This window comes from Aspergillus pseudodeflectus (genome assembly GCF_044049435.1).
Source record: "Aspergillus pseudodeflectus strain CBS 756.74 chromosome Unknown BJX68scaffold_45, whole genome shotgun sequence".
In the NCBI taxonomy this organism is placed as follows: domain Eukaryota; kingdom Fungi; phylum Ascomycota; class Eurotiomycetes; order Eurotiales; family Aspergillaceae; genus Aspergillus; species Aspergillus pseudodeflectus.
In genome coordinates this window covers 187,421-204,380 of record NW_027263821.1, presented here as the reverse complement: position 1 = coordinate 204,380, position 16,960 = coordinate 187,421, and the positions used below count along the sequence as shown (strand labels likewise).

Here is a 16,960-nt window from a genome sequence, read left to right as displayed (position 1 = left end):
GCCCGGGGGGTACAACGGACCAGAAGCTTTCTAGGGAAGACTGTTCATGTGTGACCCGAGGCTCTTGGACAGCTATTGAAGCAACGCTCTGCACAAGCTAATACCACTAACAGCCGGCTTAGTTTTGCCATATCTTGTGGTACAACCATAGATATGCGCTTTGCCGTGGTTTTGTTGGACAGGGCCGCAACTCACCTCTGCATTCAACCTGAGTTCTCACTGCCTCATGTTACCCAGCTCGGAGGCCGCGACCTGCACGACACTCAAGGTAGCCGACAGAGGCGAGGCGAAACATGAACTGCTGCACAATATAACCTTGCTCAGTCCTTCAGCGTGGGTTACCTGCATGAGCTGATGTTCTCTGCGTTCGTTGCACCCTGATCCCAATTCAGCGAGAAGGGACTGAAGATTGACGGATCCCATCCTCGTTTTTGGACATAATGCATACACATGACGACCTTGCGACCGAGGCGACAGAGCCTCCCACGTGCAATGTGCCCCCAGCTCAAGATAATTGCGGTATCCGGCGCACAAGCCTTCCCACAGCCCCCTATTCAGAGGGCGAGGTGGTGGAAGGTCCCCCACCTCTTGCCATTGTAGGAATGGCGGCGAGGCTTCCAGGGGGAGTCAACTCCATTCCGGACATGTTCGAATTCCTTCGAGACAAGAAGGATGGGTCGAGTGAAGTCCCTGCCTCTAGATTCAACGTGGACGGTTTCTACAATGACGCAGAATTTCCGTATTCGATGAGGACACGCAAAGCATACTTTCTGAGTGATGACATCGCGATGATGGATGCAACCTTCTTCGGCGCCTCGGAGTTGGAGGCTTCGGGAGCAGATCCCCGAGCAAGGCTTCTCTTAGAAGTCGTCTACGAATGCCTGGAAAACGCCGGAGAAATTGACTACCGCGGAAAGAATATCGGCTGTTACGTCGGAGCGTGGGGGGGTGATTGGTGTGAATTGACCCTGAAAGACGGACAGCAGCGCAATCCACTTTTAGGAGCTGCTGCGGGCAGTTTCTTTATCTCGAGTTATATTGCGTGGAATCTAGATCTCCATGGACCGAGGTAAGTTTCAGGCGGTATTATGGCAGCCTCCATTGGAGCTAAAGGGTTGACCGGCTGGACAGCATGACTATTGAGACCGCCTGCTCTTCCTCCATGGTTGCTTTACACGAAGCGTGCCAGGCCATATACTCCGGAGAGTGCACATCAGCAGTCGTCGGCGCCGCTAATCTGATACTTACTCCTACGTTGCACATAAACCTGGCTTCAAGCGGTGTTCTATCTACATCAGGACTCTGCAAAACATTTGACACTACTGCGGACGGGTTTGGACGTGGAGAGGCAGTTAACGCCCTTTTCATCAAGCGGTTGGACGATGCTATACGTGATGGTGATGTTGTTCGGGCGGTCATTAGAGCAACCTCGGTCAACAACGACGGACGAACCGCGTTACTGACAACTCCTTCTGCCGATGCACAGGAAGAGCTCATTCGAGCTGCGTATGCCAAGGCCGGCATTGAGGATATTGAGCGCACTGCATATTTCGAATGTCACGGTACAGGGACACAGGCCGGCGACACGACGGAAACCACGGCTGTCACAAGGGTATTTTCAGAGGGAATTCACTTGGGATCGGTCAGTATGCCCTGTTTTCTCGCACCTCTCCCATGACTTTTTGTACGCTTTGGGAGCTGACAGACTAAGGCAAAACCTAACTTTGGCCATTCTGAAGGGGCGTCAGGGATCACCAGTATGATCAAGGCAGTGATCTCGCTGGAAAACAAGATTCTTTTACCTCACATTCACATGAATGAACCCAATCCCAAGAGTAAGTGGGCCTAGACGACAGCCTTGTGAACCACCTCCCGATTCTAACGAGCAGTACAGTCCCATTTGAAAGTGCAAACTTGATTGTTCCGCAGGAATCCACCTCCTGGCCAGAAGGGAGAAAGGAGAGGATCAGTGTCAACAATTTCGGGGTGGGAGGAACAAACGTCCACGTGAGTATTTGCTTTCTCGCAGAGGTTGATTTGTAACAAAATTCAGAGCTGACGCAGCGAAGGTGATTTTGGATTCCGCATCCTCTCTAAGTCTGAGCCAAAAGGACGAAAACGTGTCGAATACTCAGCCACATCCTCGGATATTAGTTGTGTCTGCCAATAGTGAAAAGGCTCTTTCCCAACGGACGGAAAGCATCAAAGTTTACTTGGACAAGAACCCGCAGTCCCTAAGAGACTTGGCCTTTACTCTAGGGAAGCGACGAGAACGCCTGACCTACAGTGCCTTTGCTATTGCATCTGAGGGACAAGCGGTTGGACCATTCAATGCTGGCCCAGCTGGCTGCCAGGTCGCCCCTGATGTTACTTTTGTCTTCACCGGACAGGGAGCACAGTGGCCTGCCATGGGAAAGGCATTGATTGATTCCAATGAGATATTTCGTGCGACTATTCAGCGACTGGATCAGGCACTCCAGAGACTTAGCCACCCTCCGACATGGACACTGGAAGGTTGGTTGTTTTCTTCCCTCCGACGGCTGTTAAGAGAATGGACCTGACATGGTATAAGGTCTCCTATGTACGGATGGTAATCGCGAGCAGCTTGACCGAGCGGAACTTGCACAACCACTTTGCTGCGCTCTTCAAATAGGTCTTGTTGATCTACTTGCAGACTGGGGAATCGCTCCAACATCGGTGATCGGACACTCAAGCGGTGAAATAGCTGCAGCGTATGCCGCTGGAGGGCTTACAGCTGAGGCTGCGATCATGGTGGCCTATCACCGAGGAGATTCACTCAGAAAAATCCAAAGACGGGGCGGTATGGCGGCTGTCGGACGTGGTCGGGAGGCGTTGACACCCTATCTCAAGGATGGTGTTCTTGTTGCATGCGAAAACAGCCACCAGAGTGTTACCCTGTCCGGTGACTATGACAAACTCACTCAGATTGTCGATAAAATCAAGGAGGACGACCCGGACACGTTGTGTCGTCTGCTTCGCGTTGACAAGGCGTACCATTCACACCATATGTCGGACGCCGCGGACAGCTACGAGGCAGCGCTTCAGGCACTCTGGGTGAAGGGGACCTCGTCAATGATTCCCCTTTTCTCGACGGTAAACGGGACTCAAATAACCGATCCTGCTCTGCTGAGCGCCCGCTATTGGCGCCAGAACCTGGAGTGTCCTGTTCTTTTCTTGACCGGGGTTCGTTTGCTGCTGGAATCGGACGAGGAGGAGAAATCCCGGGTATTTGTTGAGATCGGTCCACATTCGGCATTATCCGGACCCCTGAGGCAGATCCTCTCAGATCATCCGCGTGGCGGTTCCTCTACGTACATACCATCGTTGGTGCGAGGAGAAGACCCCGGAACCTCATTGCTCTACACCACTGGTACTCTGTACAACTTCGGTATACCTGTGGACCTTCATACTATCAATGGGGAAGGCAGTCTTCTTGTGGATCTGCCCCCGTATCCCTGGCAGCATAATACGAGATACTGGAACCAGGGTCCTGCAGTGGAGGCCTGGAGATTGCGTCAATACCCCCATCACGAGTTATTGGGATCTCGGGTTCTGGGGTCAACGGACGCAGAACCCTCATGGCGCAATGCTTTGGCGCTTGATGATGCCCCTTGGCTTTATGGGCACAGAGTGATGGGGAAATCATTGTTCCCGGGCGCGGGGTATATCGCGATGGTTGGAGAGGCGATTCAGCAAATTTCAACGCCTCCTGCCCAAGCGTATCAGGTCAGTCATCTGCTTCTCAGACACGCCCTTTTCATGGATAGCAACGAGTGTGTGGAGCTCGTTACCAACTTGCGGCCTGTTCGTATCTCGGATATTGAGGATTCGCGATGGTACGACTTCTCAATTACGTGTGTGCAAAGCGGAGAAACAACACGGCTCTGTACAGGTCAAATCAGGGCAGTCCCAGAGTCGGCTTTTTCTGAGGTGCCTCTCGCACCTAGTACACGCCCGACGAGGGCAGTGGATGCAGCAACTTGGTACAAAGCACTACGGACGATTGGATTGGACTATTCGCGGGAATTCCGTGGCCTGGATGAGGTGTACGCAGACCCTGTACAATACGAGGCCATCGCTAGGCTTAAAACCGCAGAACTATCCGCAAGTCGGTATGTCATGCATCCAACGACCTTAGATCGATGCTTACAGGTGATGTCTGTTGCAATCTTTCGGGGGCTCACACGTAATATGAATATCCGATGCCTTCCAGTTCTGCTCGAGGATGTCTTTGTTGGCCCGGAGCCAGCTGAATTGCGTATTCATGCCCAAGCAGAACCACGGCAGGGCAATTTCCTTAACGGACAGCTCAATGCCATGTCAGATGGGAATACTAAACTTTCGGTCAAAGGTGCGCGACTACACATTTTCGCTGACGATGGCTCTCTGGAGCAAGAGAGCAACTTAGCCGCTAAAACCGTTTGGATGCCTCATATCGATTTTATACCTGCCTCGGTCATGGATAGATCACCCCTGGAAACGTTCCCAGAAAAGGAGCTTCTCACTCGGGTAGTTAATCTATACATAACAGAGACGGCGTCCCGCGTTCTCCATATGGACCCTGTCGATGACTATCTCAAGAAATACAAAGCCTGGTTGGCTGGACAGCACACCAGGATACGGAATATAATGCCCTGGCGTTTTTCGGATCTGGGATACGCTACAAACTGCCCGTTCGACTCGTCTGACAGCACAAATATGATCGAATGGACGGAGAAGGAGATTGACCGCGGTGACTACCCGTCGTTGGTTCCGGTATCTGCCTGCATGCGGCGAATAACGAAAAACATCACTGAGATCTTTGCGGGAACACGCAAGCCGCTATCAGTCTTGATGGAGGATGACGTACTGAGGAATGTGTATGATTCCCTCTTGGGCCTCGATAACTGTGTTCATTTCTTCGGTCCATTGGGCCACTCGAATCCGAGACTCAGGGTCCTCGAAGTTGGGGCTGGTACGGGTGGCGGCACGGCTACGTTTTTGGACTACCTGCACTTGCCAGATGGGAGCCGCCTGTACTCGCAGTATACCTTTACCGACATTTCTGCAGGGTTCTTGACAGCCGCCAAGGAGAGGTTTGCGTGGAGGGATGCCATGGACTTTGCAGTTCTGGATATCACGAAAGATCCCGCCGAGCAAGGGTTCAGACTACAGAGTTATGATCTGATCCTTGCTTCTAACGTATGTACCTTTTCCACTATCCAGGGCGAATGATACTGATCGCTCACTTGGCTAGGTCATTCACGCTACGCCGAAGCTTAGTCAGTCGTTAGCCAATATAAAATCTCTTCTGGCTCCGGGTGGGCGTTTGTTTCTTCAGGAGCTGTGTGGAGGTAAGTGTAAACCCAATTCACTTCCTTCATGTGTGGTGGAAGCCTAATCATGGAGCATTTGCCGATTAGAACGAAGAGAGGCAGAGTACATATTCGTAAGTACACACCCAACAAGTTTTCGCACTCCGCTGACATTCGGTCAAGGGCCTACTGCCCGGCTGGTGGGTTGGCGAGAATGACCGGCGCTCTGAGAGGCCTTATGTGTCTGTTGAGCGCTGGAAGGAGGAGCTAAAAGTTGCGGGCTTTGACGACGTCGAGTTCACGATTTATGACCAGCGTGGCATGATTGTAAGCCTGGTAGTGAAAGCTCCATTACCCGCCGACCTAACACGCAGTGTAAATTTCCTCGTTCCCGAGAAACACTCCCAGTGGGTCGTGGATGTCCGAAATCATTTCGAGCAGGAGGGGTATCAGGTGAAAATGTGTTCTTTAAGCCAGGCGCCGTCGTTGGAGGGCAATATCATCTCGCTTTTGGACGCAACCCACGCCTTTCTCTACGATCTTGACCCAGAAGAGTTCCAACCGCTAATGGATTGCATCCGAGGACCCAACGTGAAGCACGTACTCTGGGTCACCAAGTCATCGCAGATAACCTGCAAAGATCCCCGCCATGGGCTGACACAGGGCTTTATCAGGGCTTTTCATGGAGAATTTTATGCCGACGGCGCAAGCGCCGAGATTTTCGAAATCGACAATTTTGACACACAGGCGATTCCTCACTTGTTGAAGGTTTACGAACAGGCTGGCTGTACGAATTCATCTGGAGAGCCGAAGCGAGATGAGTATGCTCTTCACAAGGGGATGGTACATGTATCGAGATTTCACTCGACAACAATCGACAGAGAGCTGCGGACACCAGCAGATCACGACTCTCCGAGAAGGCTCGGTCTCGAAACAGCAGGGCTCCTAGACTCCTTCTTCTGGAGAGAGGATGTGCCTTCTTCTCCTGGAGCGGCAGAAGTTCGCCTGCAGGTGAAATACGTGGGGCTGAACTTCAAGGACATCATCACCGCCCTTGGACTCATCGCGTCACCAGATCAGCTTGGGCTAGAAGGCACTGGAGTAGTGGAGTCGGTGGGCACTGGCGTGTCTCATGTCCGACCTGGAGACAAGGTAGTGTTCTTCGGGCCAGGCTCCTTCGCAACCCATCTTACCATGCCTGCTATTCAAGTCTATCCTCTTCCAGATGGCTGGTCGCTTGAAGAAGGGGCGACATCTCCGGTTGTCGCGATAACCGCCGGCCAGTGTCTAAATAACTTTGTGAAATTACAGCGCGGTCAGACTGTTCTGATCCATTCTGCATGTGGTGGCGTTGGACTAGCAGCCATTAGGATATGCCGAGTCATAGGCGCCGAGGTAAGCCCGGCCATGTCCCTTACTTCCACCTGTACTCAAGGTCATAGATCTATGCCACCGTAGGAAACGAAGAAAAGGTTCAGCATTTGATGGAAACGTTCGGCATCCCGCGCTCACGCATTTTCAATTCGCGAGATGCCTCGTTCTACGATAACTTGATGCGGGAGACGCGAGGCCGAGGAGTGGACTATGTCTTGAGCTCTCTTAGCGGGGAGCTGCTTCGGACATCGTGGAAATGTGTGGCCCCTGGAGGAACAATGTTCGATATCAGCCGACGAGATGTCCTGGCCGATGCCATGCTTCCGATGAAGGGCTTCAAGGACCGCAAGTCGTTTATTACATTAGATCTCACGGAGTACATGGATGGCACCAGCGGGGACCTACCTAATTTGTATGCCGAAATCTCTACAATTGGCTGCTGATGATAACCTTTTCTTTAGCAACGAAAGCGTGAAGCAGGGGCTTATCGGGCCTATCACTCCAGTAACCTCCTATGACGCTTCAGAAATTTCTGCGGCCTTTCGACATATGCAGACTGGTCAGCACATGGGAAAGATTGTTGTGCGGATGCCGGATTCCCCGGGAGAGCTTGCTGCAAGAGAGACTCGGGCAGAGGTGAGATTCTCGCCAGATCATGCATATCTGCTTTCCGGCGGTGTGGGCGGGTTGGGGCGTGCCATCTCGCACTGGATGGCAGAGAAAGGTGCTCGTTGTTTGGTTTATCTGTCACCCAGCGCAGGTGTATCCGACGCACACCGACCGTTCGCAGCGGAGCTCAAGTGTCAAGGATGCGAAGCGATATTTGTTCCGGGAAGTGCAGCAAAACTCGCTGATGTCCAAAAGGCCATCTCGTTGAGCCCGAAGCCGATCAAAGGAGTATTTCAGCTTGCTCTCGCCTTGCAAGTAAGTTTAGCTTCATAGATCTGAGGAGGCAGGCTTTTGACAAACTCCCTCCTAGGACCGAACGCTTGAACGCATGTCATATGAAGACTGGAGAGTGCCTCTGATACCCAAGGTCGATGCCTCGTGGAACCTGCATCAAGCCCTCGAGGCTACCCCACTGGACTTTTTCGTCATGTGTGGATCTATTGCAGGTGCGCTTGGGATGCTTGGGCAGTCCAACTACGCGGCGGGTAATACATATCTTGCCTCTCTTGCGAGGTATCGACGGTCTCTTGGGTTGCCCGCTTCGCTTCTGGATCTCGGCCCTGTTTCGGACATTGGCTTTGTCGCGCGAAATCCGGAGCTGATGAAGATGTTCGCCGGAAAATTGGAATGGCGATTCATTCAAGAACAGGAACTGCTGGATTCGATCGAAGTCTTGATTGGCCGATCGCTGTCACCCTGCAAGCCGCCAGCTGGGCCGGAGGGAAGCCTTTCCGACCCCCACTATCTCGCACTGGGGATAGTAACGGCACCCTGGCTTCGCAAGCGCGGCGACAGCCGCATCTCGATCCTTGTCAACCGCGCAGAGAGGGAGCAGAAGAGCGCTCCAACCCCCGACGACGTCGGCGACTTTATCGTGCAAGTCGAGGCCAACCCGGTAATCCTCGACGATCCATCGACTGAGGAGTTCCTCATTGAGAAACTCGGAACGATGATCAAATCGCCGACGCAGAAGGCTGCGACGAAAAAGGTCGATTTGAAGGCTCTTTCCATCATCGCGATTGACTCGCTGGTCGCTATTGAGGCGCGAGCGTGGGCGAGGAAGCGGCTTGGGGTGCAGATCAGCTTGGCGGACATTACTGCGGCCGGGACTGTGAAGGGGCTGGTGAATTTGGCGATTGGTGAGCTGAAGAAGCGGCATCAGATAGCGTAGATAGCTGATTAACGATTCAACGAGTTGTGTTGTATCTACTCCCGCCTGATGTGGGGAAACTGTGTTTTCCGACGGACGCGCGATTCCTCCACGGTTCCCCTTTCCCCTTTCCCCTTCCCCTTCCCATTCACCATGACCAGCATTACCAGCGAAACACCGTCTGCTCGCCCTTACCGCTCGCACAAGGTGCCCGCCTGCGACTTTTGTCGGAAGCGGAGAAGTCGGTGCACCCAGGAGCTGGCCGACCAGCCATGTCTGCTGTGCCGCATGCACGGCGCCACCTGCTCCAGGGCGCCCGCCGCCAGCCCAAGAACCATCGATGAACCCAGGCCCACCCCGATCGCAAAGAGGCGACGCATCTCAAAAGGCATCCCGGACCAACAGGCATCATCTGTGCCACTGCCGCCCGCAACGCCAGGGCCATCGCGCAATTCCCCACCCGGAGACCGTCACGCACCAACCCCGACACCGGAGTTCACCCAGAACAACAAAGCATCCAGCCAGTCCAGGCACATTGTGGGACCGGCCATGGCGCGCGATGCACAGGTTCTGGAGCGATGCATGTCGTCGATCTACAATACAGCTGTTTCCTATGCCAGGCCCAACCCTTACAGCGTCTATTCCGACGACACGCGGAATCCGGTTGTCTACATGAAGGTGCCACGACAACGGGGCGCTGTGCCTTCAGGGAACGGTACTGCTGGGTGGAAGCAATTTGAGGCCATGGAAAAGGTTGTTGAGCCGTTGGGGCCTGAGTTGTGTGCTGTGTTTGTGTCCTCTCTCGATTCCCTTGGGGTGCACTCTCTGATCATGACTGTAGCTACTTCAACAACATCCACCCCCCGTTCCCCATCCTCGACGAAAAGACAGTTTTGGAAGCTTACCAGCAGGATGGCCTCCCGCATACCCTCGCCTGTGAAATCTATGCTGTCTCGCTGATCCTCTGGAAACGCTCCCTAGCCATCGCTGCCACTCGACGTCCCGCGCCGGACATTAAATATATGTGGAATCTGACAGTCAGCGCGATGAATGATGACTTTCTAAGCCCCAACTTCTCTACCGTTCTTGCCTGCATTTTGGATCTTCTCGGTCGGCCGATCACATCTATCACATACAATGCTGTCAATGTCGGTCGCGTTGTCGCCCTGGCGCAGAGTCTGGGCTTGAATCGGAATCCGGCCAGCTGGGGACTTGATCGTCGGCAGAAGAGCCTGCGGATACGGACATGGTGGGGGATCTTGATACATGATCAATGGTATGTTGCTCGCCCACTGGTAGGAAGACATGCTAACAGGGATAGGGCGAGCTTGTCTCACGGGACCCCTCCGCATATCCACCGGTCGCAGTGGGATGTACCTCTACCAGATTCAGACTCTCTACTTGTCGACCTGCCAATTGGTCAGAGACTACCCCCCGATGCACGGGTACAAGGAGGTCACTCTTTTGTTGCATTATGCTCTCTGACCACTATCCTGGGACAAATCCTGCCGTTGATCTATGCTCTCGAGAGTCAGTCATTGGATCACTCTTTTAGAACATTGCGACGACACGAAACAACCCTCAACGAGTGGGAGGAGGGTTTACCGTCGTGGCTTCGGCCCACATCCCCGGCATTCGAGCGTAAGGCTGCCGGGGCGCTCAATCTACAGCTCTCATTTCTGGCGGTCAAGCTCTGTCTCGCAAGAATGGCCTTATTGGTAGGTGATTCGAATCCTACATATGCCCAGTCTAACACTCAACCAGGAGATTCACCGATCGAGCGAGCAGACAGCCGAAGAAGACAAATTATACTACAGGTCACGATGCCGCAAAGCCGCACGAGCTGTGATAGACTTTACAACGACTCTCTCAGAGGATGAGATAGATGCCTTCTGGCTACCGTATACCGCGTACCACTTCACATCTGCAGCGACAATGACCCTCCGCTGCGCCCTCGAAGCGGAAAGCGCAGATACCGCGCAGGAATGCGTAGCCAGCGCAAAGAGCCTCATTGACTTTCTTCGGCAGATGAAAGGCGAAATGAATTGGGATCTGGCCGATATATGCCTTGGGCAGTGTGAGGCTGTGGTTGATAGATTATGCGACACGAATAATCTCGACATGTGGAGAAAGAACCCACCTGGACAGCACGCAAGTGAGAGGGCGCAGCAGGGCAATCAGCACCCATCGACAGCGCCGTTTCCAACACCGGCAGACACAGTGCCCTCCGATGGGCATCCAGACGTACAGCTACAGGCTACTATGAGTTACGGTAACTTGACTGACCAGGTCAATCCTGATTATCTTCAAACGTTCATGACATTTGGGTCCATGCCCGGCATGGTCTCCGACTATCCTGCGTTTCCGGATCTCTGGCAGATGCCTGATGTGGATGCCTATGATTTACGCACATTCCCATAACGTGGGGGCAACAACAATAAACGTCTTGCTTTACAATCAAAGTACATATCGGAAGCGGGGGTTCTAATTCAGTCAGTATTTGGATGCCAATGCAGGTGATAGGTGGATTAACCTCAAAATCTGTCAGGTCTCCCAACTCTTCACCTTCCACTGTCGATGGATTAGCTGCAGCTGCCGCATCTCTCTGCTTGTTTCGACGGATCAACAGAAGCCGCAGGCATACGGCCAAAACAGCTTGTGCGGATGAGCAGGACAAGATGACCTTGCACCCCGTCTGGTAGATGGGTGCCTCCTCCGCCAAAAATGCATGTGGACCGATAATGTTACCAGCACAGTATGCCAGGAACACGAGCGCAACACTAGTGACACGCTTCGTGTACCCACCAAGATTCGTGGCTGGCATCTGCAGCGCCAGAACCAGCGAGCAGACGTACGCTCCGACGATGTAGTAACCGAACAGGACGCCGACTTTCTGCGTCTCGTGGGAAAGCTTCCACATGATGCAGACGCCGATGATAGTTGGGATGAGATAGGCGAACATGACAATCGTACGACAGTTTGGAATCCGCGACGCGATGAATGTCCCCGAAAGTACCCAGACCAGCTGGAACGCACCAAAGGGGATGCCCAACGCAACAGTCGTGAGAGGATCTCCTGTGAGACCTTTGATGATAAGCTTGCTGAAACTAGCGATACCACCGTTGATCGTCTCGTTGAGCAGCATGAAGAGGAACAGGATCCAGACTTGCGGGTCGACGAACGCCTCCCGGATCTGGTACCACTTGATCTGGTGGTTGAGGATACCCGTTCGAGCGAGCCGGCCGCGTCCGACGAGAAGGGCCTTGTCTTCGAGGGTGAATTGTTTGGCCGAGAGGATATCGTCCGGGAGGAAGACGAGCATGACGATTCCCCAGAGTACGGTGATGCCGCCGAGGATGAGGAAGATGGCTCGCCAGACGGCGATGGTGTTGATTTGCCCGATGCCAAATGTTAACAGGCCGCCTGTCAGTAGCAGTTAGCAAAAGTCCCAAGAGTGTAGGGCATTTGTTTGTTGACATACCAACCATCGCCCCCAACCCATTACACGAATAAAACACTCCCGCACGAAACGGCTGCTCAGCCCGCGTATACCACATGCCCACAATCATCATGAAACAATTCGTAATGGGCGCCTCAAACACCCCCAGCAGGAACCGACAAATCGCCATCCCCGTAAAATTGCTCGACGCAGCAGTAATCATCAACATGGCGCCCCACGCAATAATATTTCCCGAAACAACCTTCGCCATCCGCGTCTTCTGCGCCAGGAACGTCCACGGATACTCTGCCACTAAGTATGCAAAATAGAAGATACTCGCCAGCCAGCTGTACTGCTCGCTGGTCATGTTCGTTGACGGGAGCAGGTCGAAGACGGCCGAGTAGGCGAGGGCCGATTTGTCGATGTATTGCAGCATGTATGTCCCCGCGAGCAGGGGGAGGAGGCAGAGGTCGACCTTGCGGACGAGGGCTTTGTTGCGGGATTCGTCTGACAAGAATTGGCTGAGGTCTTCGGTTGTGAAGCCGTGTTGGCGCAGGAAGACTTCGCCTTGGTCGAGGTCTGTTACTGTTCCGGGTTGGATGTCTTTCTCTGGGGTGGGATCCTCGGTGTGAGGGGCTTTCTCAGCGTCGTGGACTTCTTGTGGGTGAGCCATATTGGCGGATTAGAAGATAGGTTAAGTTAGAGGACAAAATAAAGGAAGCAGAGTCAGAGACATTGTGTAGTTGGGGTAATCCGGGGAGGATTTTATAGCCGTCCGCTATGGCTGTGGCGTCTGCTATCTGGGCAGCGAGATATGTACGAGATAACACCCCCTCAGTTTGGAGATCATCATGATAGCTTATCTGCGAGCGGGGAACTGATAGAGTTGTGTTTTCCGATGGTCAACTCTCTCTATATTTGATCATCGACTTACGCTGTTGAAATCAGGCTGGCTGTATAACGCTGGGATGCATGCAATTGCTTTCTACCTTTTCTACAACAGCTCCACAATAGTCCCTCTCCATACAAGCTTGCGCATTATTGTAAGAGTTGAAGAGGTATGGAGCCGACTCCACCAAGCTCACCATCGCGACCCTCTTTTCCGACATGTCGACCTACTCCAACGGACTCTTCCCGAGCACCGCAGATTGGAGGATAAGAAGAGCACTCCCCTCGTCATCGGGTCTACTTTTGTCGCCGATATATTTACCCCCTTCAAATTATCGAACGACAAACTTTACGAGAAGAAACGAACACAAACATGGCTGACCAACGTCCTTCGGTAACCCTCCCCCAGGGCAAAGTCATCGGAATCCAAATCAACGATGACTTCCCACAACCCGTCGACGCATTTCTGGGGATCCCCTACGCGCAGCCTCCAGTTGGTGACCTGCGCTTCCGCCCCGCGGTCAAAGTCGCGCCCTCAACAGAGACAGTCGACGCCTCGAAATATGGCCCTATAGCACCCGGAAAAGCCCTCCTGCAAACAGGCCCAAAGCTCGAACAAAGCGAGGACTGCCTCACAGCAAACGTCTTCCGCCCTAGCAACCCCAATGGAAACGACAAACCCCTCCCCGTCGCAATCTACATCCACGGCGGCGCATTCAACCGCGGGTCTGCATCGATGCATAACACGGCGCCAATGATCGCGTGGTCCGCGGAGCCGTTTATCGCCGTGAGTTTCGGGTATAGACTCGGTGCGTTGGGGTTCTTGCCTTCGAGCGTGAGCAAGGATGAGGGCGCACTGAATCTGGGGCTCCGCGATCAGGTCCTCCTTATGGAGTGGGTGCAGGAGAATATTAAGTCCTTCGGCGGGGATCCGGGGGCTGTTACGCTTGTTGGGTTGTCGGCGGGGGCGCATTCGGTAAATACATCCCATTCTCAATATCCCTTAAGTATATCGTGGAAGGGGGTGTGTAGCTAACAACAGCAGATCGGCCACCACCTCCTTAACTACAACGGCGTGGATAAACCGCTCTTCCACCGCGTAATCATCGAATCCGGCGCGCCCACATCCCGCGCCGTGCGCCCCTACAACGCCTCCATCCACGAAGCCCAATTCGCCGACTTCCTACACGAAGTCGGCTGCCCGCCCTCCCTCCCGCAAAACGAAATCTTCCCCTTCCTCCGCTCCCTCCCCACGGAAACAATCACATCAGCACAAACCGCCGTCTTCGACAAATACAACCCCTCCCTCCGCTGGGCCTTCCAGCCCGTCATCGACGGCGACCTCATCCCGCGCGCGCCGCTCGATGCATGGCGCCAGGGTCTCTGGCACAAGGTACCCATCCTAACGGGGTTCACGACCAACGAGGGGACGATGTACGTTGATAAGACCATGGATGAACCGGCCGCATTCCGGGCCTTCTGGGCGGAACTTCTACCTGCACTCTCGAGCGAAGATCTCGATACGATTGAGCGGCTGTACCCGGATCCGTCTACGCACCCCGACTCACCGTATATTGAGACGAGAACGGGACATGGACTGGGATCGCAGTATAAACGTATCGAGGCGGCGTATGCGCACTATGCATATGTTGCGCCCGTTCGACAGACGGCGGAGTTTGCTTCGGCTCAGAATCCAGCGTCTGTATACTTATATCACTGGGCGTTGCCGCGGACTGTCGTGGGTCGCGCGAACCATGCGGATAATATGTACTACGAGACGTATAACAAGGCCATCACGAGTATCTCCGAGACACAGAAGAAGCTTTCGGGTGTGCTGCATGCGTATCTGACTAGTTTTATCGTGTCTGGGGATCCGAATGGAGTCCGGGGTGAGTTATATGGTGATCGACCGATTTGGGGCGTTTATGAGCCGGACACGCCGAAAGTGCTGGTGTTTGGGGAGGGAATCGAGGAGCTTGTTGGTGGGGAGAACCGTGGGGATGGGGTTGTTGCGGAGTTTGTGGGTGATACGTGGGCGAGGGGGGATACGGGGGAGACGGAGTTTTGGTGGGCGAAGGTCGAGGTTTCGCAAGTTGCGTGATCAGCTAGGATCCGTAGTTACTCAAAGTTAGATACTCTGCCCATCAAGGTATGGCGTAGCATGTTAACCATGGGTTAAAACAACTGATGATGTTATTTTGCGGTTGGAAACCTCTTGGCGTTACGTCAACAGATGTGAGACTCTGTATATCTAAACCTATGGACACACCATATCGGTAGTGTTCGGATCAGGTTTCAAGAGTGATCCATTTGTTGCTCCTGTGAGGCAATGATAATAGTCAATATCCTGATGACTGAGGTAAACTACTGTGGCTGCCAGCTGAGAAAGTTCCATCCTACGAGGGCATTACTCTTCTCATAAATGTGGTGAGTTTGTTCTTAAGATACCAAAACCACATACAACTAACACACTTTTAACCTAAATATTAGCTGCCATGATGGCAGTGTTGACCTGCTCAAGACCTGCATCGAGGGACGAGGTCCAGCAAGAACCCATCCTTTCGCGGTGTGCTCCGATTACATGCCTATCAAGCTACCCTCATCTCAGTCGTAGGTAGCTATCAAATGAATCACTCTTGAGACCTAGACTCGTCCAACCACAGTAGTAAACCGATGCGATAACAATGCCGGATGCCGCCAGTGTGTAGCCGGATCAGGATGCCCGAATGCGTCATGCCACGTATCGGTTTCGTCCACCGGCCAGATTTGATACCGAAACTCCTCAGCGCCGGGTATAGTGGGATGTACCATGTCGATTCTTGCAACTTTGACCCCGACACCTAGTGCTCCCTTTAGGATCGGCTCCTCAATAGCTTGATAGTTTGATCCGCCGTATGGATTGTATTGTTCGGGAGGCGGCGGCGATAGCAGAGTGACTATCCCGTTGTCTCGTGCGATATGATAGGCGTACATGGCAGATGCGCCTTTCATATACCTGGACCATCCTTTTGGCGATTTCATCGAGCGCAGACACTCCGGGTGACCGTGAACCATTAGAGGCCCCATGGCTGTTGTTAATGTCTGCATTCCATGTCTATCCGCCCACGCCTGTGCCAGTTGACGGGGTATCCCACTCCACATAACCTGACGTCCAGGCTGCCATGCATCCGTATGGAACCGGATGTCTATCTGCGTCGCGTCCTGGACGGTAAGAAGGTCATGGAAAAGTTCAATGATGTTTGGTGAGCACATATGGATGCTGTTCGGCTGCCAGACGTGTAGACATATTGGAGCATTTCATGGTAAATGAATATCGGTATAGAGAGCGGATCATATTTAAACCAGGTATACGTATATGGTGATATCACTTTCACATGGATATTAAGATCGAAGATTCGGTCCATTGCCGATTCACTTTTAGGCACTCACAGAACTTCTCATGCACGCCTCACACCTTTTTTAATTTATTTTCATTAAATTACAGAAACAAAGACATTTATCCTTTAAGTTATGCTAGAGAGTGATTACATGGACTGTGGAAAGATATATATAAAAAAAGTAGTCAGTGAACCCGCATGTCTTGGAGTATAGAACATCACGACTCGCTCTAAGTTTGCGCTTCATAAGGACCATCCACGTGTTGCAGACCACGTTCTAGCCCCTCACCTGAAGCTCCAGCCTTTTGAGAAAGGTAGATAGGCTGCGGGGTCGAAGAATTTCAAACCAGACTTACCCTGATTTCCCCGTTCAACAACTTTGAAGGACGTATAATCGGAGTCGACCTCGGAATCGAATCAATGTTTGCAATCACATAATGGCTTAGCTATCAGTAAGTGAGTGATAAAGGGGCGTCTTCGAACCATGAATCCTTCCATATAGGGTGCTGGGCACTATCTGTACTGTGAGTATTTTTGCCCTCCGATCGTTATGCCACTGCGACGAATACGCGAAATATAGCTGTTCCATGAGCTGTCAAAACACAGCTCAGAGCTAGAACCCTATAACAACGTGAAGAAGACTAACATTTGCATCGCGTTTGGAACCAGTCATAACAATGACAGGATGAGTAGATCGGTACCATTCAGCCTCTGCTGGAGCGCTCTCGGTATGTGCGGGCCGGACTGG

General features: G+C 52.8%; 5 protein-coding genes across 5 annotated transcripts; 3 read left to right on the top strand and 2 right to left on the bottom strand.

Annotated features, from left to right (window-relative positions):
- Positions 1–23: 23 nt before the first annotated feature.
- On the top strand, positions 24–8,529 carry BJX68DRAFT_278012 (type I polyketide synthase; the record flags this gene model as incomplete). The annotated part of the gene is made up of 19 exons (XM_071048441.1): positions 24–268; positions 511–1,069; positions 1,279–1,642; positions 1,706–1,835; positions 1,895–1,986; positions 2,136–2,514; positions 2,573–3,857; positions 3,888–4,129; positions 4,160–4,776; positions 4,819–4,997; positions 5,031–5,127; positions 5,158–5,202; positions 5,258–5,354; positions 5,424–5,449; positions 5,499–6,314; positions 6,354–6,710; positions 6,758–7,101; positions 7,151–7,613; positions 7,669–8,529. Exons 1-19 carry the CDS (start codon positions 154–156, stop codon positions 8,527–8,529), a joined length of 7,068 nt encoding a protein of 2,355 aa, XP_070895721.1. The 5' UTR covers positions 24–153.
- Positions 8,530–8,659: 130 nt separating this feature from the next.
- Positions 8,660–11,098, top strand: BJX68DRAFT_155026 (transcription factor domain-containing protein; the record flags this gene model as incomplete). Its single annotated transcript, XM_071036740.1, has 5 exons — positions 8,660–9,296; positions 9,350–9,784; positions 9,830–10,226; positions 10,273–11,000; positions 11,057–11,098. Coding segments are annotated over 4 exons (2,126 nt in total), but the record flags the coding sequence as incomplete, so codon positions are not given.
- Positions 10,966–12,620, bottom strand: BJX68DRAFT_257420 (putative MFS transporter; the record flags this gene model as incomplete). Its single annotated transcript, XM_071043337.1, has 4 exons — positions 10,966–10,992; positions 11,042–11,931; positions 11,990–12,554; positions 12,603–12,620. 4 exons carry the CDS (start codon positions 12,618–12,620, stop codon positions 10,966–10,968), a joined length of 1,500 nt encoding a protein of 499 aa, XP_070895719.1.
- A 572-nt stretch (positions 12,621–13,192) lies between these two features.
- Positions 13,193–14,936, top strand: BJX68DRAFT_278009 (putative extracellular lipase; the record flags this gene model as incomplete). Its single annotated transcript, XM_071048440.1, has 2 exons — positions 13,193–13,811; positions 13,881–14,936. Exons 1-2 carry the CDS (start codon positions 13,209–13,211, stop codon positions 14,934–14,936), a joined length of 1,659 nt encoding a protein of 552 aa, XP_070895718.1. The 5' UTR covers positions 13,193–13,208.
- Positions 14,937–15,478: 542 nt separating this feature from the next.
- On the bottom strand, positions 15,479–16,087 carry BJX68DRAFT_270086 (uncharacterized protein; the record flags this gene model as incomplete). Its single annotated transcript, XM_071046522.1, has 1 exon — positions 15,479–16,087. One exon carries the CDS (start codon positions 16,085–16,087, stop codon positions 15,479–15,481), a length of 609 nt encoding a protein of 202 aa, XP_070895717.1.
- Between the last annotated feature and the right edge of the window lie 873 nt (positions 16,088–16,960).